The 27,882-nt window shown below is 35.7% G+C and overlaps 1 protein-coding gene across 4 annotated transcripts in view; it reads right to left on the bottom strand.

The window, feature by feature from the left end:
• The window catches only part of LOC117963343 (peptidyl-glycine alpha-amidating monooxygenase B-like), a 98,545-nt gene that overhangs the window by 26,603 nt on the left and 44,060 nt on the right, over nucleotides 1-27,882 (bottom strand). For 3 of the 4 annotated variants that reach the window (XM_058992869.1, XM_058992861.1, XM_058992866.1), the window contains exons 6-15: nucleotides 26,419-26,510; nucleotides 26,044-26,127; nucleotides 22,071-22,119; nucleotides 21,289-21,356; nucleotides 19,128-19,208; nucleotides 18,524-18,600; nucleotides 13,218-13,321; nucleotides 11,855-12,051; nucleotides 11,346-11,417; nucleotides 1,976-2,293 (exon numbers count right to left, since the gene is read on the bottom strand). In XM_058992869.1, coding sequence (XP_058848852.1) covers nucleotides 1,976-2,293; nucleotides 11,346-11,417; nucleotides 11,855-12,051; nucleotides 13,218-13,321; nucleotides 18,524-18,600; nucleotides 19,128-19,208; nucleotides 21,289-21,356; nucleotides 22,071-22,119; nucleotides 26,044-26,127; nucleotides 26,419-26,510 — 1,142 coding nt within the window. The remainder of the gene's footprint in view (nucleotides 1-1,975; nucleotides 2,294-11,345; nucleotides 11,418-11,854; nucleotides 12,052-13,217; nucleotides 13,322-18,523; nucleotides 18,601-19,127; nucleotides 19,209-21,288; nucleotides 21,357-22,070; nucleotides 22,120-26,043; nucleotides 26,128-26,418; nucleotides 26,511-27,882) is intronic. The other variant, XM_058992870.1, reaches the window with a different exon arrangement.

Genomic DNA, 27,882 nt, shown 5'->3' with positions numbered 1-27,882 from the left:
CATGGAAACCTGAAGGAATGACTCACAACATTCTTTTTATACCAGCCAATCTAGAGAACCTGTATAGTTTCAAATTAGATAGCACAACATAACAAGAATACATATTATAAACTCATCATAGAAGCTTTTAACCTCAGCAACCAGTGACACAGGGGATAAAACACTGGAGGTATTTATAGTTTTTTAACGGCATGACAACGACTTGTTATTGTTTATATTCAAATCCATGATTTATTCTTAAATGATGCAATGGTGTTCTATATATTGTGACATCATTTTTACTTCTATCTTTAAATCTGTATTAATTCTAATTAACATTAGTTTATATATTATTATCATGCAATGCTGGCTCTGAGGATTAGCCTTGATTTGGCCTCCCCGGCGCATCAGCATGCACAACTTTTGAATGAATTTTGTTTATTTTTTTTATTTAAATGTTATATATTTATTGAAGTTAATTAGTTCATTGAGTCCCGCTGGCATAATCGTGTTCAGTCTATTTATCCATTTACTTTCTTTTATTCTTCTATAAGTCACATTGTCTAATTTTAGCTGTTCTAATACTACAAACTTAAGATCATTTATGTCATGTCCTTGACTGGTGAAGTGCTGTACTATTTTTTCATTAATTTTCTTATTTCTAATTAATGAAAGGTGGTTCTGAATTCTTTTATATAAAAAGTTGTTCCAGTCTCTCCAACATATTTCATTTCATTACATTTTTCACAGGCTATTCCATAAACAACATTGCTATTTTTACAGTAGGTATTAGTTTTTAATGGATATGTGTTCTTATGTTTAATTATATTTTTACTTCTGTCCATGTATTTACACACTTTACATGTACTATTGCAAGTATCTGTAGAGCCTATACTATCAATTATTATTTTTTGTATACTGTGAACTAAAATATCACCTAAATTAGCTTCTCTTTTGAATGCTACAACTGGGGCCTTAAGAAATACTTTTCTAACTAAATATTAATTAATCACAAGCTTTCGAGACCTCAAGCTCTCTTCTTCAGGTGAAAGTAGGAAAGAGAGATTGATGTTTACATTCAAAGGTGGCATCAGAACTTTAACAAAAATAACCCATTTTTAATCACTCCAATTCTAATGTAAGAAAAAAAGCTGTATAAAGTGGGTTACTTTTGTTAAAGTTCAGATGCCACCTTTGAATGTAAACGTCAATCTCTCTTTCCTACTGAAGAGACCTTGAGGTCTCGAAAGCTTGCGATTAACTATTATTTAGTTAGTCCAATAAAAGATATCACATCTCCTTTTCTTTGTCTATCATCTCTGGACTAACACGGCTACCATTTCATCTATCAAACTATCTTAGAAATATTATGCAAAAGTTTAGAGTAAGTCATTACTAATGGGACTCTGACCTTTTTATCTCTATTTTTATAATCTAGTAGATCATCTCATTTTCTTAACTCTGTCTCTATAAATCATTCTTTGTATCCTCTTTTTTTAATACATTTCTTTGTTTTACATAGTCACTTTCTTTTGAGCATATTCTTTGTATTCTTATTCCTAGACTCCTAGTGTGTATTGGATGTGCAGAGGACATGTGCAAATACTGGTGCATGTCAGTAGGTTTACAAAAGTGGTCAGTCTCAATTGAGCCTTCAAGTTTTACCATGGTATCTAAAAATTCTATTTCTTTTCTTGTCCATCGAAGGTCCACCTTAATATTACTGTCCATTTCATTTGCCATTTTATGAAACTGGAAAAGAGATTCTTCACCATGTGTCCAAACCCCAAAAATATCATCTACAAACCAAATGTAATCTAAAGGTTCTCTTTCTGATTTTCTAAGTAATTGTTCTTCCCATTTCCCCATGTATGTACTGGCAAAATGCATTCCTAATTTATATAGTCTTCTATTATTTTCGATGATGTAATGACAACATAATAGTTTGTATCTAGATTCATAATGAGCATGCTGTTTTAACAAGTCCCCAACCCACCTGATTTGCGGACATTCCCCATGCTAGCCCCAACAGATGTGGTTGGTTTGGTTGTCAAAATCCTGTTTCCAGGAGGTCTTACAGTTGACTCTAGTTTGTGGAATTTGTGAATTCTGTCTCTTATAAGAATTGGATTTGCCCTCTCCTCGTATTCGGCTATCTCTCTTTGATCAGGCCAACCTAGATCCTTCTTTTGGACTATTTTATCAATTTCTGCCACCAGGTCCGACTCTGCCCTCTCTGTAGGGTTATATTTATGCACATGGACCACATCCTCCCTTTCTCCTAGCAGTTTGGAAAGAAGGGAATAGAAGTCACCTGCACAGAGAGAAGGAAAAGAAAAAGGGAAAGACAAGAAACAAAAGGCTGTAAATATAGTTAAGATGAGATAGAGCAGAATAACAGCAAATATATTATTACACATTTAGACAGGAGACAGCTGTGGTAGATAAGAATTAGGAAAAAGAAATATTAAAGATAATGTGGTGCAGGTGTTTTATATCAGAATATGTAAGTGTTCAATCAAATAGGATTCATGGAAACACACTGGGCTTCAACTAGAGAGGGAAAACCCACTAGCCCAGTTTATAAACTCTCATGTCAGGCACCCAAATTAATTCATGCACTGGGAGTCAAGTTTTATTGTAAATTAAAACTGAAAATTATGAACAATACACATTTTGTAGCTAGTTATCCAGGAATCATGAAACCTAGAATTCTTACTGATCAAGAACCACAGTGGAACAGACAAGGTGTGAAAACAAGATACTGAATATAAGATGTACTTCTTTGGTAACTGTAGGTCAGTGGCATAATTAAACATAGTACGGAGTAGTCCAACACAATGTATGGCACTGGTGTTGAAGACCTTGATAAATTAAAGCACAAGTGCTGCTAAATGTTACTGTAATTAGCAAACTAAAGGCGAATTAGCCAGGTAAAACATGGAAAAGTTGTTGGAACCTTTGGTTTCATGACAACATTGTTCATGGAGAAAGAACCTTCTGTGTACATTTCAAAATACCTTGCCAGAATATTCGGCACGTCTCTGTACATGTGTATAAAGATCTAGATCGATACAGTAGGTTATGGTTCCACTTCACATAGCAATACTGAACATAAATATGCATTTTTAAGAAGGTTTCGTCTACATGTCAGAGTATCTCTAATCCTTTGTAAATCCACACAATCCTTAATATTTGGATCAATCTATCACATATCCACTTCTTGGATTATGCAGCCTTTCAGAAGATTTAGATTTCAAAATGTAAGCTTTATGCTGTTAACAAAATGACGACAATGAAAACCACCTTGTGTGTGACAGGGTAGATTCCTGCACTTGAAAGTTCACCTTTCACCAGCAGGGGGAACAGGAGGAACCTGTCCATCCAGCAAGCTCGGGCAACTACGGGGTTAACATTCCGTAGTTCCGTAGGAGTCGGCCTGTTAGGAGGAGTTAACATATGTGATGAAGAAATGGGTTCCAGGGTTGGTGATGTGTGCATGCCAAATAGAACATGTGCGCAAAAATTCCCACTTTTATCACCTCATGTTTCTCCATGTGAGGAATGACGCAGATAAAGACTTATGATTTTAAAGTTTGTTCAAGGGTTTTTCACCCAAAAAAATTATAATTGATGTAAGCCATTGATACAAGGGGTCAAGTAAACCCCCTTGTTCCACTGCAGCTGAAATGACCCTATAGTGAAAACACTGTTAATGTAATTTTTTTCATTAACTCAAGTAAAAATTGTAATTTTGCACTTAGTACAGTACATCTTGGAAGAAAATGTTACCCATCCAAATTGCTTAGAGGCCAGGCAATTATTTTGCACTGTGGCCTATGTAAACTTAAGAGCAATTTAAATTTCTAAAGACATACAAATAATGAGCCACAATCATGATAATGAGGGTCACAATGATTGCCGCCTGTACGTCGGGCTATTTAGAGGCCGCACTTACAGCCCAGAGGTGAGGGGAGTTAGGAGTATTGAGACCAGTAGGTGCTGTATGAGCTTTGTAGAGCACGAAAATCAAACTGAACAAAAATAAATAAATAAATAAATAAATGTCAGAGGAAGTCCTCTTGGGGCACAGAAAAGGAAAGAAAAGTTTTCTGAGGAGCGTCCTTACGGCTAAGGTCACTCAGCATGAAATTTAGTTATTTGGGAAAAGCCTTAGCCAACATAAGTTATGCTACCAAAGAGACCATATGGTCCTGTATAGTGGAGAAAGTCAGTGCTGTCGTCGTTACCACGAGGACAGTCAACCAGGTGATGAAAATGTGAAATTCAGCTATTAGGTCTAGAGCGACTTGCGGAGTGAGACGATAATGCCTTACCACCGCATCCTCCAGCATCCCAAACAAAGTGACCGTGGGTTTAAATATGCGGGGTCTTCTCCAGCTTGCCCTTCTCCTCAGAAGGTTTTCTGGCCTGTCCTCAAAAAGAGCCAAGTCTCGCCGCATCAGGAAGTGTACCACAGCAGGCATCCTGAGGCCAATGACAGGTCTCTGAAGGTGTGTGGTTTTATACAGCTCTTAATTACTTGCTTCTACAATGGTTTGCACCTTGTAAGAGGAGGTGCAAAGTTTTTGGAGGGTCAGCAATTGCCCAAGTGCAAGGCAAAAATCCTTACATTCCCTTATAATGTTTGCGCTCACCATGATCATTTCTTCATTTGAATGCATTTCAATATAATTTAAAACAGATTAATGATGGCAAAGTGCTAATTTGATAGCGGGTGAAGAATGCCAGGTGAAAACCTTTTTTTTTCTTTTTAAAACACGGTTTGCACATGCAAAACGTCGATTGTGGCTGCAATATGGGTGTTTTACACACTGCAAATCACTTTGCACATATCCTTACATCAGCTCCTATGTAGCTAGGTCTATTCTTTACTTTAGTATATTTGTTGTAAACAAACAAAAAAAACAAATAGTATAGAAAAACAACAATCCTAAAGGTTAACTGGAGTTAACATCACTACAGGATATTTACAATGGTTCACTGTTGTTTATTGCAACTATAGCTTTACCAGTACTCATACCATGTTTATCACAGCTGAATAACACTGACAGAAATATCTGTAAAGTCTGTAAGGCAAAACACAAGATGAATATAAATGACTTGTTTTCAAATAAAAATACATGCTTTATTATTTCTGTTGTAACCTGTATTTAAATGTGTTGTGTTAAAATATAAAATATGGTGGTAGAGTTTACAGGGCTTTCTCATTCTCACTTTGTAATAATATTCAGAGTTTGTCTTTTATATTCTCTTTAAATTAGTTAACTTTATTGAGTAAACCAGCAATACAAATGAAGCAAAGCTAAGGTCATTAAAAGCATCTTACAGAAGGTTTGCCACCTCATTCTTTTACCTTTTATTCTAACACACATCAATAAAATCCCCATTTGTTATTATACAAGCAACCTCTGCAGATATTGATTATATGTCACACATTTCCCCTAACACAGCAACCTACAACAGCGGCAAGATGAAATTTGTGCACTTTAAGCTGATATAGTGATCAGTAACAGGATGTAGTGTACTTATAGGATGCCAGATTACTGTAGTGTAGCACACATTTATAACTAGGTTGTGCTTTCAGTCATCAATAAGGGTATTAAAAATGTCACTTCAACATTGTCAAATAAATGTGTCATAATTTATGTGTTATGTGTTCTAATAAAGCCACTATCCATAAAAACACATTTACTTTGGAACATCAATATTAACTTTAGTATATTATAAGTAGTACAATACTAGATATCTTATAATAGTCGAGTGTTGCCACCTCTAAAAAACCTCAATTCTAATTGATTGAAGGCTCCTTACACATTCTGTTGTGTTTTTTTTCCTATTTCCTAGTACACTTATAGCTGCTGCAACACAGTTTAATCAATCTTCCTGCACCAAAGGTCAACTTGCATGGCAAACACTCCCAGACTAAAAAAGGCTAACAAATTTAAATTTGTTTCACACAAACTCGGTATGACCTCAGATACTTGAAACTGAAGTATTACATGGCACACACACAGGAGATCTAAAATATGTTCACACCAAAACAGCAATATGTAACGAGATGGTAATGATTGTTTGAAAAAGCAGACCTACAAATCAATGATCACAGGACAGTAAAAGAATCACACTGTTCCATTTACTCGAGAAGTTCTGAAATGGTAACCCAACAACGGAAAGTTAAAAATGTGCCATGAGACCTGACAAACAGCGTTGTGTTTTAATGCTAATCTTGGAGAAGCAGGGCAATGCTTCTCCCTTTCAGACTCTGAGCACTCTGTGATATACAAGCTTTATCCAGTCCTTATTTATTGAGCTCATCTATCAAAACCAGCCCTGAAAACACCAAGAGACAAAGAGAAAGCCATTGAATGATAGACACAGAATTTGTTTCCTAATAATGGCAAAGGCAAATATAGAGTGATTTATCAACCTGTCAGGATTCAGGTTACAGATCTTTTTAATGGCAGAAGCACACAGATCCTAAGACACCTGGGGTTCCGTATGGGGTGCAATCTATTTCTTCTTTTTCCCTAGTACCAGGAACACTAACCAATTGTCGAAATTATTACTGATATCTGGTGGGATCTCTTCATTAAAAGATGCTAGGGTAAAATAAAGAAATAAAGCTGGAATCCATGAGGCAATTTCATACAAAGAAACTAAATTAATAACAATGATTGCAACATAATTTCAACTCTGCAAATCACAGTATAAAGCCGTGGGATGTTTTCATTTCCATGTAGTTTTTTCTTTGTTACTGATATTTTTTTAAAGGTCAGCTGATGATATAAGGTGATATTATGAATGTTGACTTGTACGCTGCCTACAGATTTGTACTGAACAGAAGTTTGATGTTTTCATAAGGATTTACAATGGAAACTAAATGATATGCAAGGGCTGTACTGTCTCTTACTTTAACTAATATGAACATAAAATGTAATTTCCTATGGCAAAGGTCTACCTGTACAGTTTAAATCCAGGGTTTTATATTCAATACAAGCTAAAATAATCTGTTGGATTTGTAAATCAAGTACAGCTACTGCAGATGCAAGGGTATCTCCTGCACAGATTACAACTTTTCAGATAAAAAATGGTTTACATCTATTCAAAGTAGGTCATATTTTAGTTTGACATATTTTCCCCTATGCTTGTGCTTCACTGATTCCCCCCCCCCCCATCTAGATATCTTACACAACAGAAGATACTGTTGACAAACATGTCACCTACATTAAAATATCACTTTAAACATTCTGCCTTGTGTCATTATTGTCAAAAGCCAGAGTCATAATCCTTGTGGCCTTGTTGTCTGCAATAGTATCTAAAAAGAGATCCCCATACAGTCCGAACTGGATTTAGTTTATCTAGACTCACCATATGTTTGTAATAGGCTCAAACAAACATTGCATAAATCCAGTACCAGACATACAGTGATAGGCTAACTTCCAAAACAAAATAAATAAATAAATAAATACATACATGAAAAAAAGGTTCCTGTCACTGACTGCGAGCACTTCTGTACAAATGAATGGTTTTGTTAGTTATACACAGAATGCTAGAATGAGTAATGCTTGGGTCAGCCGTTTCCAAAACAACATGGATTTCTGCATACCATAATTACCATCTATATACTTGGCCAAGGCTGCTTGCTCTAAGTATAAGCCGAGATAGTGGTGTCAAGGTTTGAAATGTACTCATTTGTATGTGGTGTTCATACAGTATGATATATTTTGCCAATTTTTTGTCAAAGAAAGATGTGAAGATCACCTTTTCATAAGTATTTAATGGACGTGAATATTGGTAAGAAATTAGTCTATGTTATCTTTCAATTACATTTCCAGTTTACTTTCCTCAATTGCACCAAGGTAACACTGATCAGCATTACAATTTGAAGATTTAATTCAACATCATTCCAGTCATTTTCTTAGGAAGTGTCAGCACGATAGAGTACCGAAATAAAATTAAAAAACGTGACAACAGGTGGACAGACAGCAAGCCACAATTCTTGGTAAAAAAGAATGATCTTAGCAAGCTTAATCACAAATAGGACATCAGTTTCCTAGATATATGTAACAATGTAAGTGTGACATAATGATAGACAAAAATCCCTGATACCTTAGAATTATGATAGATACTATAATATATGTCACACCTTCACTATGTCCTACAGCAGCACTATCTAAGTGGGGGATAGAAAGTCTCCAAGTATGAATGGTACAGTTCAGATTACTGCAGTACACATTTATCATTGCAGGATTCTTAAATGTGTAATACGGGTAGCCAACGGTTTAAAAAAAGAAGATTACAAAAAATATATAATTTAGCATTTTCTAATCACAAACCCCTAACCGTTTGCTGTTGATGTTTTTGTTGAGTAGACTTTCAATAATGTTTCTTGCAACACCACAATATCACATCTTGTTTCAAATGAAAGAACCTGGGATGCCTATAAATAAATAAGGTCGTAAATAGGGAGAGGAAGGGGTGTTGCGTTCAAGTTTGTTTAAAATTCTATTAAATGAAGCTCAGCAACACTTTAGAACTCTTTGACAAGTGGATCCATACTGTTTTATATTCACTTCCCAAATGATTTACAGTACTGTAGATGGCAGTCCTTACACCAAGTCAGCAGATTTAAGCAATGTTTTACTCAGAAGATGAGAAACAAAGTTAGTGTGTATGAGCTTCTTCTTATGCAAAATATGTATTCATACATTGACCTGTCAAACATATCCAATTGACACATTTAAAAATAGCATATGCAGACCTAGAACTGCCTACATACACAAACAGTATTTTGAACACTTGTGTTCGCTGGAGGTCTTCCATTTTGTGTGAAGTGTAATAACCAAGACTTTCTTAAATGTTATCCCATATTTTCCCCAATTTGTTATCCTGTTGTTTTTTGTTTCCCAGAATCTATTTAGTTTAAACGTTTAACTTTTGTTTTTAAATATGAAAGCCTTAGTGTACAGTTTATTTCTTATTCAATATTTCTTTACAGTGTTTTCCTTACACAAAGAAATTATGCACAAATATATGTTGCAGGGATTTATAAAAAAAGTGATTGTTAAAAATCAAAATATCAAAAAAAAAATGTAGATGAATAATGTGGTTGAATGAATTATGTAGTACGCTGTAAAGGTTAGAGAACGCAAAAGCAAGCTAGCAAACGCCAAGTCACAGAAAAAACAGGCACTATTTGATGGAGTGCTCTGTATTAAATTTTCAGTAATATCATGTTTTTAACAGTATCTGTTACAAACCAACAGAGACTAGCTTTTCAGTTTCCAAAAGCCATACAAGCTTAATCACAAGTGCCAGTGAAAAGGTTAACAAGCAATATTTTCCCCATTCTAGCTCTGCCTCAAGAGTTGACCCTCATCTGACTCTATGAACAATACGCCTCTTTCACCACATTTTAATACTATTGCTGTCCCACTGCTTTGCCAACCAAGCCACTTTTAAATTCAAGTCCATTTCAGCGTAAAAACTGCAAAGCTATTGTGCATCTGCTCACAGGCACAATGTAATAACAATTTTCACAATGTAATAGCACCATAATGAATTATTACAGAAGCACATCCTCAGCCAAGAGTACATAACACATTAGAGGTGTCAAAAACCGATTCCCAAGATATATCCTTCAATAGGTCAGCCAATCTTGTCGTTAGTAAGCTCACATAATACAATACAGTATGTGGAATAACTTTCTTGTATAAGTCATCATTTGAAAAAGCAGTACATATTAGCTTAATTATAGTAGCAAAATACAGAACAGAACTCCACAACGTGATACTCTCAGTGACTTGGACTAAGGAATTTCCATCTCAACGTTCATCACAACTGAAGATATAGTTAATAAATATTTACTTGTATCCATGTACTGTGCCTCAACTACAAGTTTTGTGAAATGCAAATAATCAGAATACTGTGGTCTTGGAATGGATGAATAGAATAATATATTGGGATCCCAATTTTGAGATCAGTCTGCTTTGTCTCTCACAAACGTATTTCAAGGACAATGCTAACCTTATATTTTCCATTTCACGGTGTATGCATGTGGACAAGAATTGGTTCACGAAAAGACTCTGCAGTGACTGGGAGTTATAATCCTGCTGTGAGCACAGCGTGAGTATCTAGCATCAAAAAGAAAGAGTCCGATAATGAAAAAAAAAAAGATTAATCCAAAAAAGGCCTCTAAAAACATGATGGTTGTTAACATCTGGAAAATGTATACGTAAATGTAGTGGGTGGTTATATACAATGAAGAAGAAAAATTATGTTGCACTAGAAAACACAATGGATCACTATAAACAAAGTATTTTCTCTTCCACATTTCTTTTCAAGGCTGCTATCAAAATAAATCTGAAACATTTGCCCGTGGCTATGAAAACTATCACAACATTACTAATGTGTTTGGTACTGGAATGGGATTACAGAATAACCGCAACACCCACACCCAGATGATAATTGGTATTTATGAAATGCAGATCTCCCACACGTATTCAGTCAAACACACACACACAGGAAAGATTTTGTTTTGCAGAGCCCCTAAAAAAAATGTGAAATGATGTAACATTGCTGGTGTACCGTGTCCATGGTAACAGAGGTTTCAGACTGCCTATCCTTGTGCATCAGTTACATCCGTGGTCTCAAAGCATATGGCTCGTAAAGCTGGTCAGGACAAACAGTTACCAAATTGTGCAGCATCACTATTTTTTTTGACCGCTCAAATAATCTGTGCATATCTATTTGTATTATTTTTCAACATATATATTTTCTGGTGTCATAGGAATTACAAAAGGAATTACAAGAGTTATGGATTATTTATTTATTTGTGTGTGTAGAACATAAACAGAGCAAGATAACTAATCTTATAATCACAGGATTTGAAAGTACTTTCCATAGGAGTCAAAGTATGATTCTAGGCATGTCAGGGCATACCTACTTATAGGAAAACAGTATTGAGCAGCTTGGAGTGAGATAATATGAGTGAGACATACTAACAAGATAGAGGAACAACAAAGCAGGGGTAGGTGTTTAACCCCCAAAACAATCTATTTAGAAGGTTACATCTTTTTTTTTTTTTCTCTAGAAAGGAAATGCATATATACTTAACCAACTAACTTGGTGTTTCCCTGTATGAATAAATGCCATTAAACTGACAGAACCCAGATTTAAATTAACATCTATGGCACTGGCATAGCTATACAAAGTAATGGTTACTATAGAAAAGGATTAGGGTTTTCTTCCAGTTTCTCTAACAGGTTTCAGTTTGACATGCATCATTTTTTTTTCTGATAAGGATGAAATCTATATTGCAGTTTCACTTATGGTAAACTCACCCTGGTCTAGGACCTCCTCCTCTTCCCTTTTGGGCTGCTGTAGAACAGAATCTTCCTTTACAACTTTAGGATCTAAAATGTATTTGTACAGTACATTATAAAATGACATAGTTACCCTTCCACTACTAGTTCACTCCCAATTAAAATTTTGTGGAAACAATAAAGTAGATTTTTTCAAAATGTGGGTAAAAGTAACATGCAGGCCAGTAAATGTAAGGGCCCAGGTAATATATTCATAAAATGTGTTAATATCGTATTATCTTAACATATTAACCAATTTCACTTAAAAAATTAAATAAACAAACTTTGGCACACCCTCCAATTCCACAAACACATACCGTACTTCACGCCTGCACATCTGTACCTCAAAGAATCATAAATAAATGTCTGTAGAACATTTGAGTTGTCTAGACATCTTATATCCCCAGAAAGATCATTGTACACATTACTTTGTAAAACAGTAAAACGTACTGTTTTGCTTGCTATCCCTGGTAAAGAATATATTTTACCTGTGTGAGGTCCATGTCCATGCATCATCATCATCATCTCCTCAGGGCTGACCGGAATTGGAATGTTAGCCTCTTCAGGAATATTTCTGAACATGTCATTGTTACCACCTTGCATGCAGCTCATGTATGGAATAGCTTGTTTTGCATCCATGTAATACATGATATAGAAATTGCACATTTCATCTGCTGAAGTGCTCCTGTCGACATTAAAAGAGACACAAAAAACAGCAAAGTACGTAAATCATTAACATTATTTTAATATTAATTAACATTAACAGTATAACCAATTGTTAGTTAGTAATGCAAATAGTAGTTCTTTCTTCAACTGTTTTTTCCCCCCCTCCATTCTCATTCAATATGTACCATTCTATACAATTTTAATTAGTTATCACAGACAGCAAATAGAGGCACGGGGGCGTTCTATTTACCACTTGGAAGAATACATCAATGTCTACTTTCCTCACCGGTGTCATGAAACATTCATTTATTCACCATGGCAACCGTAATGACATGGAAGAGACACGCAGACACAAAAAGAAAAAGTTCCAAAAAAAGAAATGGGTTTTTCCATGCATTAAAAAATCAGGTTCCCAAGAGACTACAGGAAGCAGCCATTTCCTTTGCTTGGTGATGCTTTTACAAGTCTCTGGGCTCACATTGTCAGTGTACCTGTCACAGCCTGGAACACCACTGGAAGGTGACGGAGGGCTGGAATTACAATGTTTGTTTTTTTTTTCTCTGATTCACGAGACGACGCCAAAGTGACAGTAATGACATAAATACTTAGTTAAAAGTACAGTTAAAAGGCTTACAATGCAGTGCTGTCTGTGTCATATCTACAGCTTCACTTCACATATAGAAAGGACAAGAAAGAAAATGTATACAAAAAATAGATACAAAAGCAAAAAAAAACTACTTGTTACTTTCAGGAATATGTAGCCGTTCTATTCTGTTTCATTAGAACAGCAAGCTAAATTGCTGAATGTATTTGGCATTCTTGTACATGCAAAGTATTCTTGACTTGTCTGACGAATTATAATATTTACCAGTACCCAGAGAACTGCATAAATGGCAAACCATACAGAAAAACTAAATGCTTACCAAGGTACTGAAAACGCAAAACACATCTTAAATATGATGTTATATATATATATATATATATATTTTTTTTTTTTCAATTATAATAATGGCTTCTTCAAACTGAAAAATAGGACTTCCTTTCTGTTAGTGGGGTACATGTCCAGTGTTGTCCACCAACTTTTTTGTGCACTTACATTTTTGAGGATTAAAAAAACAAACTCAACAGGAAAAAATCCAATGAAGGCCAAATAAAAAAATAGGTGAATCAATTTAAAAAACTCACCCAATGTATGTAGTACTTGTCTTTCCCTCCCCTGTAAAGACACATCTAGCAGCTATTGTGTCTCCATATCTGATATCAACAGCACTGCTTACTGGGTAGAATGCCTGTGGAAAACCAGAAATTAAACCAGTTAAGGCATGAGCATAAGGTAAATCAACAAACAAAAAGTGTTTACAAGTAGGGTTCACACGAAGTAAAAAATGCAACAGGTAGAGAAGACAAGCACAGGAGCATGTCAACTAGATATCCTAATAATGTACCATAAAAAAAAAACAACAACCACCACACATGCTCACATAGATCTGTCTAATCACCTCTCAATAGCTCAATGTGTGGAATCAAGATTTTGGCACCCACTACTCAATACCTAAGTCTATGCAAATCATGCCTCTACAGCAGGGGTGCACAACATACGGCCCGCTGACTGCTTTAATATGGCCTGTAAGGACTTTTATATTATAAATGAAACACGGCCCGCACCTTTAAGAAAATACACCCTGTCAAAAAAAAAATAATCAGAAGTTCTATGTCAGCCACCGCTCACTGGAAACCCACACATGAGAGAACCCACACATGACTCACACCCAGTCTACTAACAGTGAGTGTGAGTGGTAGACGCCTCAAAATGCCTTGTATCATGTTAGCCAATATAATTACAGTATAACTTGACAGACAGAGGTGATTAAAGTTTAGAAGTGTGTGGAATATACACAAGCCCAGCCCGTTTGGGTGGGATTCTGTCATGGTAGCCAATAGTAATACAGTACAGCAGACCTTGGAAAGCATGACGTAAGGTTCGGAGACAGGCGCCAGCTAGATGCTAAACGGAAGACAGCGATTCACGTTTATGGTTGTTGCTCTGCGATTATTTGAGGTAAAATATTTTTATACTTTCACAAAACTATGGTAGGCTGCCTCCGTAGCGTCTGAAAACATGTCTCTGTGAAAGCCATGTACAAGTAAAAAAAGAAAAATTGATCTTGAACACAGAAAATTTAACCCAGAGTGGACAGAAAAATATTTTTGCTGAATCCAAACCCGTTGTCCATATGTGCCTCATTTGCCTTGAATGCGTCACAGTTGCCAAAGAATACAATATACGGCACCATTATGAGACAAAACATCCCAAAATACAAAGAATTGCTGGGAGAAGCACAAACAAAAAACTGGAGCCTCTCAAAACACAACTACTGGGACAGCAAGGTGTTTTTGAACAGAAAAAGAAGGAACCTGAAGCTGCTACAATAGCAAGTTTCAAAGTCGCGCAGCGAATTGCAAAATCATCACGTCCTTTACCAATGGGGAATTCGTAAAAGACTGATGCAAATATGTGATGCTGTTTGCAAAGAAAATAAAGATTCCTTTAAAAAAGTTTGTCTTTCCAGAATGACTATGCAGAGACGCATAGCAGACATGTCTGGAAATAGCTATGATCAGCTAAAAAGCAAATGCAAAAATATTGTGTATTTCTCTGCTGCTCTGGACGAAAGCAACGATGCCACTGGTACAGCCCAACTTTTAATTTTCGTTCATGGAGTGACAGAAACATTTGAAGTAAACCAGGAGCTGGCATCTCTCGTTTCTCTGCATGTAAGAACCACTGAATCCGACATCTTTAATGCTTTTAAGAAAGCTGTTGAAAGATTTTAATTTGCAGTGGGATAAATTGGTGGGGGTGACAACCGACGGTGCTCCGGCTATGGTTGGCAAGACTAACGGTTTTATAGAGTGTTTAAAAAAGCACATCGGGGATCGAGCTGCGCTACGATAATTGTATAATACACCAGGAGGCCTTGTGTGCAAAATACCTGAAGTTTAAAGAAATTATGGACTTTGTTGCATCCACCGTTTACTTCGTTCGCGATCTTTGAATCATCGTGAATTTCAGTCTTTTTTGGAGACTATCAGCGCCACTTACAGTGACCTGATTTATCACAATGAAGTGAGATGGCTTAGCCGAGGGAACGTCCTTTTCACTGCAAAAAGAAATAAAACATTTTCTGCAAGAGAAGGGAAGAGACACGTCTGTTGTGGAAGAAAGCAACTGGATTGCTGATCTGGCTTTTTTGACTGATATCACAGGACATTTAAATTATTTAAACCTAAAGTCACAAGGAAGTCAGCATCTCATTTGTGATTTGTTTGAGGCAGTGTGTGCATTTGAAATGAAATTAAAGCTGTTCACAAACCAGATCGAGAAAGGGCAGCTGACACACTTTGAAACATGTCAACAAGCCTTTCCGCGTGAAGAGACATATAACTGGAAACGCCATGCAAGTGTCCTGAAAGAACTACATGGGCTGTTTGCCAGCAGATTTGAGCAATTCAAGAGCGAGCCTCTTTTAAACTCTTCACGGATCCCTTCTCTGTTGATGCAGAAAGTGTACCTGACGACCTCCAGCTTGAAGTTATTGAACTGCAGTGTTCCACTGCACTGAAGAGCAAACACAGGGACCTGCCTCTCCTAGAATTCTACCCATCACTGGACCACAATCGTTTCCTAATCTTAGCAGAGAAGCTTTGAAATTGCTGTCTTTGTTTGGAAGCACTTATATCTGTGAACAGGTATTTTCCCTTATGAGGCTAAACAAGTCACACCTCAGAACAAGTCTGACAGATGATAACCTGCATGCAGTGCTTAGAGTAGCGACCACTTCACTGGAGCCCAATATCCCTCAGCTGGTAACTGAGAAGAACTGCAACATTAATTGGACTGCACCCCAGAGTGAATGCAAGTACTAAAAACTTAAGTTCATTGTGAACTTGGCCAGTTGTCTTTTTCGTGATCTGGCCCTCACTAAAATAAGGCTGTGCACCCCTGCTCTACAGGAAGCCTCTACAGGTGTTATAAAATGGCAAAGAAATAACAAAAAAAAAAGAAACAAACATCGATTCTTTGTCAGCACTTTCTCTATTGTGTCCTCTGTTTCTTTTGCAAAGTCGCCGACTCGCTTGTATTTTTCCACAGGGACCTAGGATGCAATCATTCTTAAAACAGTACTGAATCAAATTGCTAAGACAAAACAGCTGCGAAAGGTCACCGAGTTCAGACAGCCCATGTGTGTTGTCTGGAAAGCTACAGATTACACAGCTAATATTTAGGATTTGCTTGGTAATCTGAACAAAAAAAGAAAGTGTAAACAAGTATATCAGTAACACATATCCTCTCCCATACTGAAAATACAAAATGACAGCTATGGCATCAGTACAGCATCGCACTTCCATAGTAGATGTAAAAATGTCCATCATTACATTTGCATGTTGTACTTACTGTACACCAGTCTCTTTATATTCCTAGATTCTGATATTCAAAATAACTTGTTCCATAGAATGTCCTTACCAGGTGTAGATATACTGACCGAGCTTCCATAATTCTCCAGAATATAATAGACCTACTCTCAATAACTTGTGCCAAGGATGTCATTCCCATGTTTCATCACAATTGGGTTAAGTGGTTCTCTCATTATTTGTTAACATGTTACTGCAGAGTATCAGCATCCCCCGCAGGGGACAATAAGTGCAGTTTAGCACAATCCAGTTAAAGCTATACAAGAATTCAGTAAGGTTATGAATGCATGTAATCTTAGTTTGCAATGTCTCTCTACATTATTAGCTCTACTTCTGGGTGTCCACCTCAGGGTATGAAATAGCTATTTTATGGCCTACAGAACCACTCATGCCAACCCTAATCTTCATGAATTCTGTTTAGTTTGATGACACGTTCCAGTTCCTCAATCCAGTTCATCCTTACTTATTGTTTTAGTGGAGAGTTACTCCAAGAGGTTATTCTCTCTGCAATTTTAAACACCATGTATAATTAATTTCAATGTTAAATCTTTAAGCAACGCCTCTTGGAGCTTAAATGTGTCGGTTTTCATAATGCTATGACATGAGAAAGGGGGGAGGGGGGCACTGCTGTTATCCTGCACCACAACAATATATTTCAACATTTGAGATTATAATATCTAGAATGTGATCTGTCACTCAGTGCGTTTACATGACCATAAGAATTCCGATATTTTTCGAAAACTAAGTTTTCCGAAAACTAATTCCGATATCAAAAGTCATGTAAACACAGTTTTCGGAAAATGTATCGGAATATACCTTAGGTCAGTTTTCGGAAAACAGCACCTAGAAATTTCCGATTCAATTCCGAAAACAAACCAAATGTATATCATGTAAACACACTTCTCTGAACACTTATTCTGATAGCGTACTGCACATGTGCAAACTTTGACCTTCATTCCTGCACGTGGTTTTAGAAAACAGAGAAAGTAATAATAATATGTAGTCAGTCTGCATGGATCCATTTGCTCCGTTATTGAATCTTATTTTGTCATATACTTGTACTTGCTAGAACCGAAGTCATTGTATTTTATCTTGCTCTTAATTGTATTAATACTTGTACTGTGATTCTTGAAATGTATTTTTGTTTACGACTAAGTGTATAAACTGTAAGTGCTAAGAAATTAATAATAATAATAAGTTAGGGATAAGTAATATTTGTCCGTATGTATTTTTTTAATAGCCTATACTGAAGCAGCACATGTTTTCCACCTTTAAAATTACGTGATAATTTAAAATAATGTCTGCAAAAGAAACTGGTAATATAGAACAGGATGAGCTGTTGGAAAGGCTGGTTGCACATTGTGGGGAATCTAAAAAGAGGTATAGGATAGTAATCTTTGAATTTAAGACCTGGCACTTCGACAAAGCACTTGTTATTGGATTGGTCTCCATTCTATCGCAGAGAAAATGTCTGTTCAAATCGTACTTAGGATACTACAGTACTTTGCATGCGAAAATATCCTGCGTTTTCCGAAAACTTCCTGCGTTTTCCGAAAACTTCAATCCATGTATACAGTTGAATTCTAATTAGATTTTCTATCGTTAAATCACGTAAACACAGAAAAGTGACGTTTTAAGAAAATCAGTTTTCTGATTCAGTTTTCCGAAAACATTTGTCATGTAAACGTACTGACTGATTACATCTTATAACTTATACAGATTGATATATCTGCTGCATCATACAAGATATCTGGTTTGTAATGATGCCAGGCAGCGATTTTAACCTCTAACCGCTGTTCCAACGATAAATAATTTAAGATCAAGCTCTGTTTCAAAGCAGGCCTCTTGCTGTCCCATTTGGTAAAGTAGTCAGCCTCTCTAATGCAGAAAAGTCAACCTCCATCAGTTTCACTCAAGTGAAACAAACAAACGCACATCTGCCTCTTTCCCAGTCTTTTCTTTTTTTTATCAAAGCCAATATTAAAATGTCCTCATTAAATGGAAATGAAAGCATATACCTGGGGTAATTGAGGACTCTGTCTGCCAATTAAAGTCCACTTCCCATCTCGTACTCTGTATCCACTTACCACTTTACCTGAAAAGGTAATAAAATAATTTGGTTTACATAACATCACGTCATGTTGTAACTGAAATACATACCAGTGCAAACAAGATGAATGAACAGCATTTAAATCACATCCTAACTTACAGCTGCTGTGTCCCATGATCACATTCAATTTTGGACCGAAGTATGATCCCTGGGTGACTGTGTACTACAAATGCTTTCCAGTTTGTTTTCCTTCTTGAATCAAACATTATTTATTCATTGATGTATGAATATTAAAACTATTTTGTAATGTAATTGACTTTTTACTATAATACACAAATAAAACACAGATTTTGGTCTCATTAAGTTTTCCCTAACTGATCATTTAAAAGGAAATCAGGCAAACAGTTTGAACATCCAATTACCGGTACTTTTTCCTGTCAAATAAGCAGGTACAGTAACTTTACTGAGCTGTTCTAATTTCCATTAGATAAAATAAAGCAATTTCCCTTAATGTCATTGAATATTGACAGTACAAACCCTTGAATATTCTCAATTCGACAAGACATCCTTACCTAAACGATGTGTGTGCGTTCGGAATGCAAAAGGGTAAATTGGATACTTCCTGTACATGCAGGCAATGTCAGCATTAACAACTGCAAACAAAATAAATGGAAATTACTGATAACCAAAAGCACAACATCAACAGATATCATTAAATAACTAAACCATTTTTAAGATATGCAAACCCAATGATCAATGCCTTGCAACTTACAAACTGGATCTTCTGGAATTATGAAGCATATCTAAACAAATATAAATGTTACTGTTTCTGATTGTCTATGTTCATATAGGTTACATAAACATTGAAGAAGAAGAAGCAGCAGCCCTAAAGGAGTTTTTCACTCCCAAATTGTGTTTAATATGTCTGGGTTAGAAAGCAACGGTGTGTTCAAATATGTCCAACAGCCGAACAAGTTTTGGACCATACTTGAATACCCTGTAGTGTGTTAATATGCTGATAAACTGGCACCCCACTGCCTACCCCACCCCTACCAGTGAATTGATTGTCAAATGAATGAAGCAGAGTGGTTCTGAAAGTTCTGAGCCATGCTGGTATGGTGGTATCTTTGCACAGGTTGGAACACTTGTTAGCCAATGAGATTGCTTCCTCTATTCTTGAAATTTATAAACTTGGTTAACAGTATATTACATCTTTATAGGGTTGATCCTTTTTCAGTAATGGCAAACAGACAAAAAGAGAGAAAACATATTCAGGCAAGAATACGTTCATACACAGGAGAACAATGGGACAACCATCCAGGTTAACAAAAATGATCAATAAACATATCTTCATTTAAAAGGCTGGTCTTTTTATCTATCAGAAATGTCTTCTTTCTACATATACTTCTGTTGTACAGTGGGACTGGAACATAAATAATTAATGTCTATCAACTTTGACATCCTATGGTTATATTACTAAAAGGACAGCCACAGCAGTTGCAAACCACACAGCATGCTTTTTCTCATCTAAATTGATTTTTCCCCAGATTGTCGGCAAACACATTTCAGCTACAGAGATGTCCACAAAACACCATTCTATAAAACCATGAATTTCACATTTTCTTGTTTTTGAAAAACCCATCACACAATTCTAACATCACCACAGCAAACATCTAACCTTTTCTTCTCCTCAGCTGATGCACAACAAAGAAAACCAATAAGAATTCATAACATGCTGCTATTTTTTGGCTTGTTTTCTACCACAAGATGGGCCGGGCAGTTTTTGGTCTGTCATTACTTCCAAGACCAGACATATCTACCATAATATAAGTGTCTACCATAATAAACATTTAAATGATGATTATTTTATATGCAATAATATATAATTGAATGTGTACTCAGCTTTTTTACACTGCAAGTTATGGAACAGGCAATGACAATGAGGATTAACTAGGTTGAGAATTGAATAGTTACAGCTTTCAGAACAAAAGGGTGTGAATGTTAGTATCGTATAAAACACACAATGCTTTTTAACACTGTTATTGAGCTGCCTGTAAATCTCTATTTGTTCTGGACGGGGTTAGACGATCACAGCTTTTGAAATTTAATTTCATCCTGGAAATACTTGAACAAACATGTTCACTGAAGGCAGAATCTATTTACATGCATTAATTAAGTTGAATCATTTTAGCGTTACTTTAAAGAGTCATGATAGCAATCTTTGTAGGGAATAAGATCACTGGCAACCCAAAACAAATCTATTAGGATACACTGCAGCAGTATACTTCTGAAAATGAATTAAGAAAAGGAAGCTCTACAGGACATGGTGCTGAACACAGTTGGGGTCTTGCTTTGTTATCAACATATAACCAAGCACTTTCTTGATCATCTATGCAGAGTGACATGGTATTTTACCGATAGACCTTATTACCAGGCCGTCTTTGAAAAACAGCAAGAAGCCAGAAATCATAGTTCTTTCATTTACAGTATAAAACAAATAATTGTGCAAAATCCCTGAAACACCAAATGTATAATTTGATTAAATACACTGTTCTTTAAACTAAGTACGGTCCTGGAAAATTAAGAGTAGCAACAACACCACAAACCCAAAAATCCAAAGCAGCATTATATTTTACTACTCACAATGTTCAATGTCAGATGGAACATCAAAAGGATGTAAATGCTGAGCAGTTACAATGAAAATGATAAATCAGTTCCAGGACTTTCACTCACCGTTTTTCCCTGGTGGTATAACTGTATCCACAGACATGAGGAGATACATGCCAGCAATCAAAGGCTGTCTGTAGCAAGAAATTGACATATTAATTTTTACAAAAGAACAGCTGTTACAATCTATTACCCGCTCTGTTAAATGTATAAAACAATGTATTATTATACACTACTAGTGTAGAGTACAGTCAATGAGGACTTAATCTTGTTCAAAGGTACAAATAAAAAAAATTAAGCAAGAACATTGATTTTTTAAAACTAAAAACACTCTGTTTTCATAAAGGCCATTGTTTAAAAATCAGATGTAATGTTCAACTTGCTTTTGTTGACATCTCTGCATTTTACTTGATTTTACCCATATTACATAGGAGTACTACTCAGGACACTTAGGAGTTATACCTTATCAATAATGCCTCTAGCGCTCCTATGGCAATGAGACAGTTGTCTCAATATATTTTCTCGGGTTATCAAATGACACATACTAAAGCAGTATGATATCCACACTTTCCAAACTAGCCCTCAGTATGAAGCATTCTGCAGTCACAGTCAGTCTCGCTCCTTACAACATCACATGGCATCAGCCTATAAACACTACAGTGAAGTGCAGTATTTACTTTGTATCCAATAGCAATGAACGTAATAATTTTACTATAAAAATGATTGTATACTTTTTAAATATCATTACATTTATTGGAGAAGAAAACAGGCATTTCATAAATATCTCCTTTTGTCCTTTACTGTAAATTGTGGTGTACAATGATGAGGATTCTTAAGGAAACACTTACGGTTTAGATGTCATTCTAAGAGAAACTCCTGAACAGTCCTTGTGGTTATCTGAAAATTAAAATCAATATTATTATGGTAAGGACAGACAATATACTGTTTAATGTTCTATATTAACGTCAGTCACATTGTAGTTCCTAAATAAATGGATATACATTTTCCATGTGGACATGCTCTCATTATCAGAAGATCAAGGTTTAATAAGGTAGAAATAAAAATATTAAGGATACAATTAAAAAAAAGTGATTTACTATCATTACTATCAATCAATATCAGCAACATGAGCTCACCAATTCACACTCTCAATTTCCAAAAAAAAACAGGAATATAAAATGTTTGACTGTACATATTACTCAAAATACAATACAATACAATACAATACAATACAATACATTAAAAAAAAATATTTACCAAACCGCGTTCTCAATCTGTGGTTAATCGCAGACATGTGTTAAATATATAAAAAAAATATATATTTCCAACTTTGGAGAATGTTAACAAACTTTCTTCCCAGGTATAGTGTATAAAAGACTAAAGTATGAAATAATGTGCAAATAGTCTAATAATCATACATATTGAATGAAAATAGTAAATCTCAACAATTAAAATAAGTTATTTTTTTAAATTATAATAAAAAATAACATTATAAAATTATTAATTTATTTAGCAGACGCCTTTATCCGAGGTGGCTTACAGAGACTTGAGTGTGTGAACTATGCATCAGCTGCAGAGTCACTTACAACAACGTCTCACCCGCAAGACGGAGCACAAGGAGGTTAAGTGACTCGCTCAAGGTCACACAGTGAGTCAGTGAGTGAGCCAGGATTTGAACCGTGGGGACCTCCTGGTTACAAGCCCTTTTCTTTAACCACAGGACCACACAGCCTCTGAGGTACTGTATGATTTATAAAGAAAGGGAACCAGATTAACACAATGTTACCAATGTTCTTACTTAAGACTTACACTATTTCTTTTTTATTCAGCTTGGAAAGCTTTATTCAGATTGTCCTGGGATTTTGTGACTCATTGGATTGACAGTATCACATGAAGCTTTTCACCTGAAGCTCCCTAGCTTGACTCCAGACAGGTATTCATTGTGAGAATATCATTTAAAAAATAACTAATCTTTGTATTATTCATTTTGAGAGGGGGCGAGGGGAATGGGCAAACATATGTGAAATTACTTCTGGTGGTCTCACCCAGATGTCCACAACTAAAAAAACCTCAAACACAATTTCCATAACCGAATAGACACCGAGGCAGACTTTTGAAAAGACCAACGATTAGTCAGCAGAGCAGGCGGAACGATGCTCTTGCTCCCGAGAGGGTACTCCCCTCCACCACCTCCCAAGGGCAGGACCGTAGCTTATTGGGAGGGACAGTAAGGGAAAAGTGTGCTGCAGCTGCCAGTGGTGTACCTGCTATATGTATAAACAGAGGGTTTCAGCCCCCAGTGCTGTCAATTAAAAAAATAAAATAAACACAAAACAAAACACCAAAGCACGCAAGATGCATACTAATTCTGTTCTCATCTAAAAACCTATTACCTAGCAGCCCTGTTCATCATCAGGATGCCAGTACGGACTGAGCTTTGTTAATTATATTAGAGGGAAGATCTTCTTGCTAAAATCACTACAGTAGCTGTAATGCAACTCTTCTGGGACCGATGTCAAATACAGTATATATTAATAAAAAGTTAATCTTGTTAAAAAGTTCAAGCACAGGCATAAAGCCCTTTTCGTTCTCTTGTTAGCACGGAGCACCTCCTGGGTAATATGATAGGGATTTGTGATTGTGATTAATCAGTGTTTGAAAATCAATGAGGTTATTCATCTCAAGCACGACACTCAGCAGGAGGCATCTCACTTGTGCATGATGTTGGATTCTTTTGTCCAGGTCACCTAATTATGTGCTTTTCTTGTGCTGTGATACAAACAAACAGATGTGGTCTTTTTGCTCTTCAGGATCTGTTTTCTTTTGTGTTATGTCTTTACTCATCATTACAACATTAACATGTGGTGAGAAAAGGCTGTGCTTGCTGTGTATGGAGGTTTCAGTGTTTGCTAAACAGCATGGAGTGGACTAAATGGTCACTCTTTCCATATGATTTGCCAAATCAACAATGTCAGATTGCTAACACACTGCATCCAACTTATCAATTAATAAAACCATGACAGACAATAACATTTTGACCTTTCAATATTACACAACAAAAAATGAAAAGTATTATTTCATAAATGATTGGAAAAAAAGCAAAATAACCTGCGCTTTGTAAACAAAATTGTTCGTTGTGGTGCGTAGACATAAACTATAAAGAAAAAAGAAACAAAAAAGGTCTGCACTCAAAAATTTGAAATTATTTCCTTTATTTTAAATTAAAAACATGTTCGTGACTGAGAACTGCACATTTAAAAAAAAAATGTTTTAATTTAAAATAAAGGAAATAATTTCTAATTTTTGAGTTAGTACCTTTTTTGGATTTCTTCATAAATGATTGGAAAAAATATATATCTGGACAACCAAAACCAAAGACTATAATGCATCTTTGCTAAATCTCTGTACGTCGCCTTGGATAAAGGCGTCTGCTAAAATAAACAATCACCATAATAAGAATAATAATAATAAACTAGAGAACTCCTTAAAATGCCAACTGAAATATCCTGAGGAATGTAATGCATATTAAACATCTCAACTGTGAAGATCAGACACACATTAATGATGCAAGAAAAAGGCTAAAACAGTTTTTGCATTTACTCCAAGATAATGTTACGACAAGACACCTACATAAGTATAACTGAAATGTGTAATAAAACAGGAATATCTGGTTTGTCTGGTAGTTCTTGATCCAAATTGTAGTGTCCTAGTATTTGATCTAGACATTCAAGTCACTCTCTCAAGGGCAGACGTAGCTACATTACCCAGTATGCCTACTTTTCTTGTCTATCAGTAATTTGTCTGGGGGTCTGATGCAGTAACTGTTATGTTTACATTGCAATTATTGAGCCTACGTGCACTGGTACATGCCTGACTAACTTTCCAATATATTTACTGACTTATCAAATCACAGCGTGATACTTTTCTTGATTTCTGTGGCTGTGCTGCCAAGAATAAAACCAGTTTTATTACATGATCATGTCAGCCCTGTTCACAAACTCACAAAGATGTATCAGCACAAATCGATCTCCACGAGGTTCACATACTGTATAACACGGTGCCCCTAATAAGGTTACTTTTTTAAATGCTTTTTAACAAGCAGAGACACTCAATTATCTAACTCCTCAGACGACACACATTTTGTTTTAAAATAAGGTGTTTTGGATAATTGAGGTTGCTCTGAATTTACCATAGGCTGGATAATGGTGACATGACATTAGTGTGGATTATCCAGTGTTCAGAATGTGACAGTTGTATGGTTTTGTTTGCCTATCCCATTTACACAGGTATTCGTATTATTGCCTTTCTTTCCACACATTCACCTCAACAGCAAATTCCCGACCGCTTTACCTGCCTTCTTGTTAACTTCAACAAGAGAATTTAGAATGAGTAGTTTTCTATTTTCTATCATTCAGTGACATTACCAGACACAAAATTCTGCAAGTGGTAGCCAACACTTGAGATTAAAACATCTTAGACTAGCAAGACAAGGCTATTACTGTTAAGTCAACAGTAAGAGCTGATTGAGCCGAGAAAACAAGTGTCCACTCCTGCAGAGTTCCAGACTGAAGTGTACACTTGTTGAATACAGAATCAACTGCAGACTCACATCTTTATTCACCCAGTTCCCTTGATCTTCATGCTTTCATTTCAAACACAGCCTATGAAATTATTTAGATATGAAATCGCCAGCACAAATATAGCCAAAAAACAAAAACATGAATGTTATTCAGGAATTCTGTATGAATTAAAACAACTGTTAAGTAAAAAAGAAAAACACATTTCTGTTTATGCAGAAACAGGCATTATAAGAGATCTTACCCCGAAATGCTGCAATATCTCCATAGTGAATCTGAAGCACAAAATGTGTAATTCCAGCATCACTACCAACTTTAAATCCAACTCCTTAGAATGAGAAAAAAAAAAACAAGCATTTCAATAAACTCAACAATGCTTTGCTTTCTTATTTTAAACATTTGGGGATTTATTAATAATAAAAAAGGTTGTTTAGAGGTCTCGAATTTACAAAACATAGCAACCTACAACTACTCAGAATCTCATGTTATCTGAAGCAAATGGAATGTCTCGTGGTCCGCTACTTTTGATTAATATGCATGCTAATAATTAGAAAATAAAGGCAGCAATCACATGAGCATAAAGATATGAACAATGATTTAAATGAAATGACTTTGGTACCTCGGGGTAATTTTGTCGGTGGAGCGTCCCTCGCCCACGCATACATTATGTTAGCTGTATCTTGACAGGTTCCTTGTACACCACCACAGTCCCTATTAGAGGAATATAGATTTGAGATAATGAATAATGGCATCAATACAGATAGTCCATATTGTTTTTGGTAATAGCAATGAACAAATGCAGATTGTTAACCACCATTATAGAATCAATTTAGTATAATATGGTCAACACCTAAAACACCGGTTTGAGATGGATGAGCTGAAACAGAAATGCAGCTTAGGCTTGTGACGACACACAATATTAACAACCTTGCGATGGTTAACTTGCTACATGAAACTGCAATCTCTCTTCCTAATGAAGGTAACGTAACCATAATAAATCTTCAAAAGAAGCACAAAGATCAATTGAATAATGCAACCTACACCTCAATTCAAAAACAAAAACTTGTATAATCATGTCTATTAGTTGCTGACAAGAAAAAAAGTATACATTTATATACATAAAACAGCTTTAAAAGCTTCAAAAACTAGATTTGAATAGCTAAATAGTTTCTTAATGACGAAACTAATAGAAAAAAAAAAAAAACGCTTGGCAAGGTTTCAGATGGACATTTAAAAGTAATTCTAAACACAACACTGAAACAGGTTGCAGATAACACTTTGCCAGTCCACACTTCCATCAAAAAAAAAATAAAAAAAAAATATATATATATATATATAAAATATTTCATGCACAAAGCATAACATTGCTAATATGTTTTAACCAACCAGCCTTCATCTGGAACTTTATTAGGAATAAATTGTATTAAAATGGTATTTGATCTTCAATCGATTATAATGGTGTTGCACCTCTACTTGCATCAATCGTGAACAACATTGGGATATCTGGGAGACTGATCCCAGAGGACTTTACAACCAGAACACTGGAATACTACAGGAAGGTACTGTATCTACAGGGACAGCTACTGACCTACTGTATCTACAATAGGTCAGTAGCTGCCCCTTACTACTTAATGCTTGTTGTATTTGCAATGAGATACCAGCCAGTTCAGCATGGCACAGACTGAAACACTAATCCACTATGTACCTTTGAGTCTAGTCATTTAAATCCTATTGCAACTAAGTAAGTATTTAGTTTGCAATTTAAACATGCATAATTATTCAGTGACGTGCCACTAAATTCTGCCAAAGAGTTTAATGTTATCACGTTACTTACAGGCAGTTTTTCTCCGAGACACAGTACCACTGTATTCATCTCTCAGCCATATGTGCATTTGATTATTCATTGCATGGTTCGGAGAATTGGAGGAATCTGAAGTAAATATTTAAAACGTATTATCCTTGTCACAACTAACAGTTGTTACATGTTTACTAATCTTTCGCATATTGTTGGCAAGGAACGGAGCAGGGCACACTGCCTTACCTCCACTGGCAATCAATTCATGGCAAACTGGCTTCAATACTG

This window comes from Acipenser ruthenus, chromosome 2 (assembly GCF_902713425.1).
Source record: "Acipenser ruthenus chromosome 2, fAciRut3.2 maternal haplotype, whole genome shotgun sequence".
Classification (NCBI taxonomy): domain Eukaryota; kingdom Metazoa; phylum Chordata; class Actinopteri; order Acipenseriformes; family Acipenseridae; genus Acipenser; species Acipenser ruthenus.
This window is presented reverse-complemented; position numbering and strand designations above follow the sequence as displayed.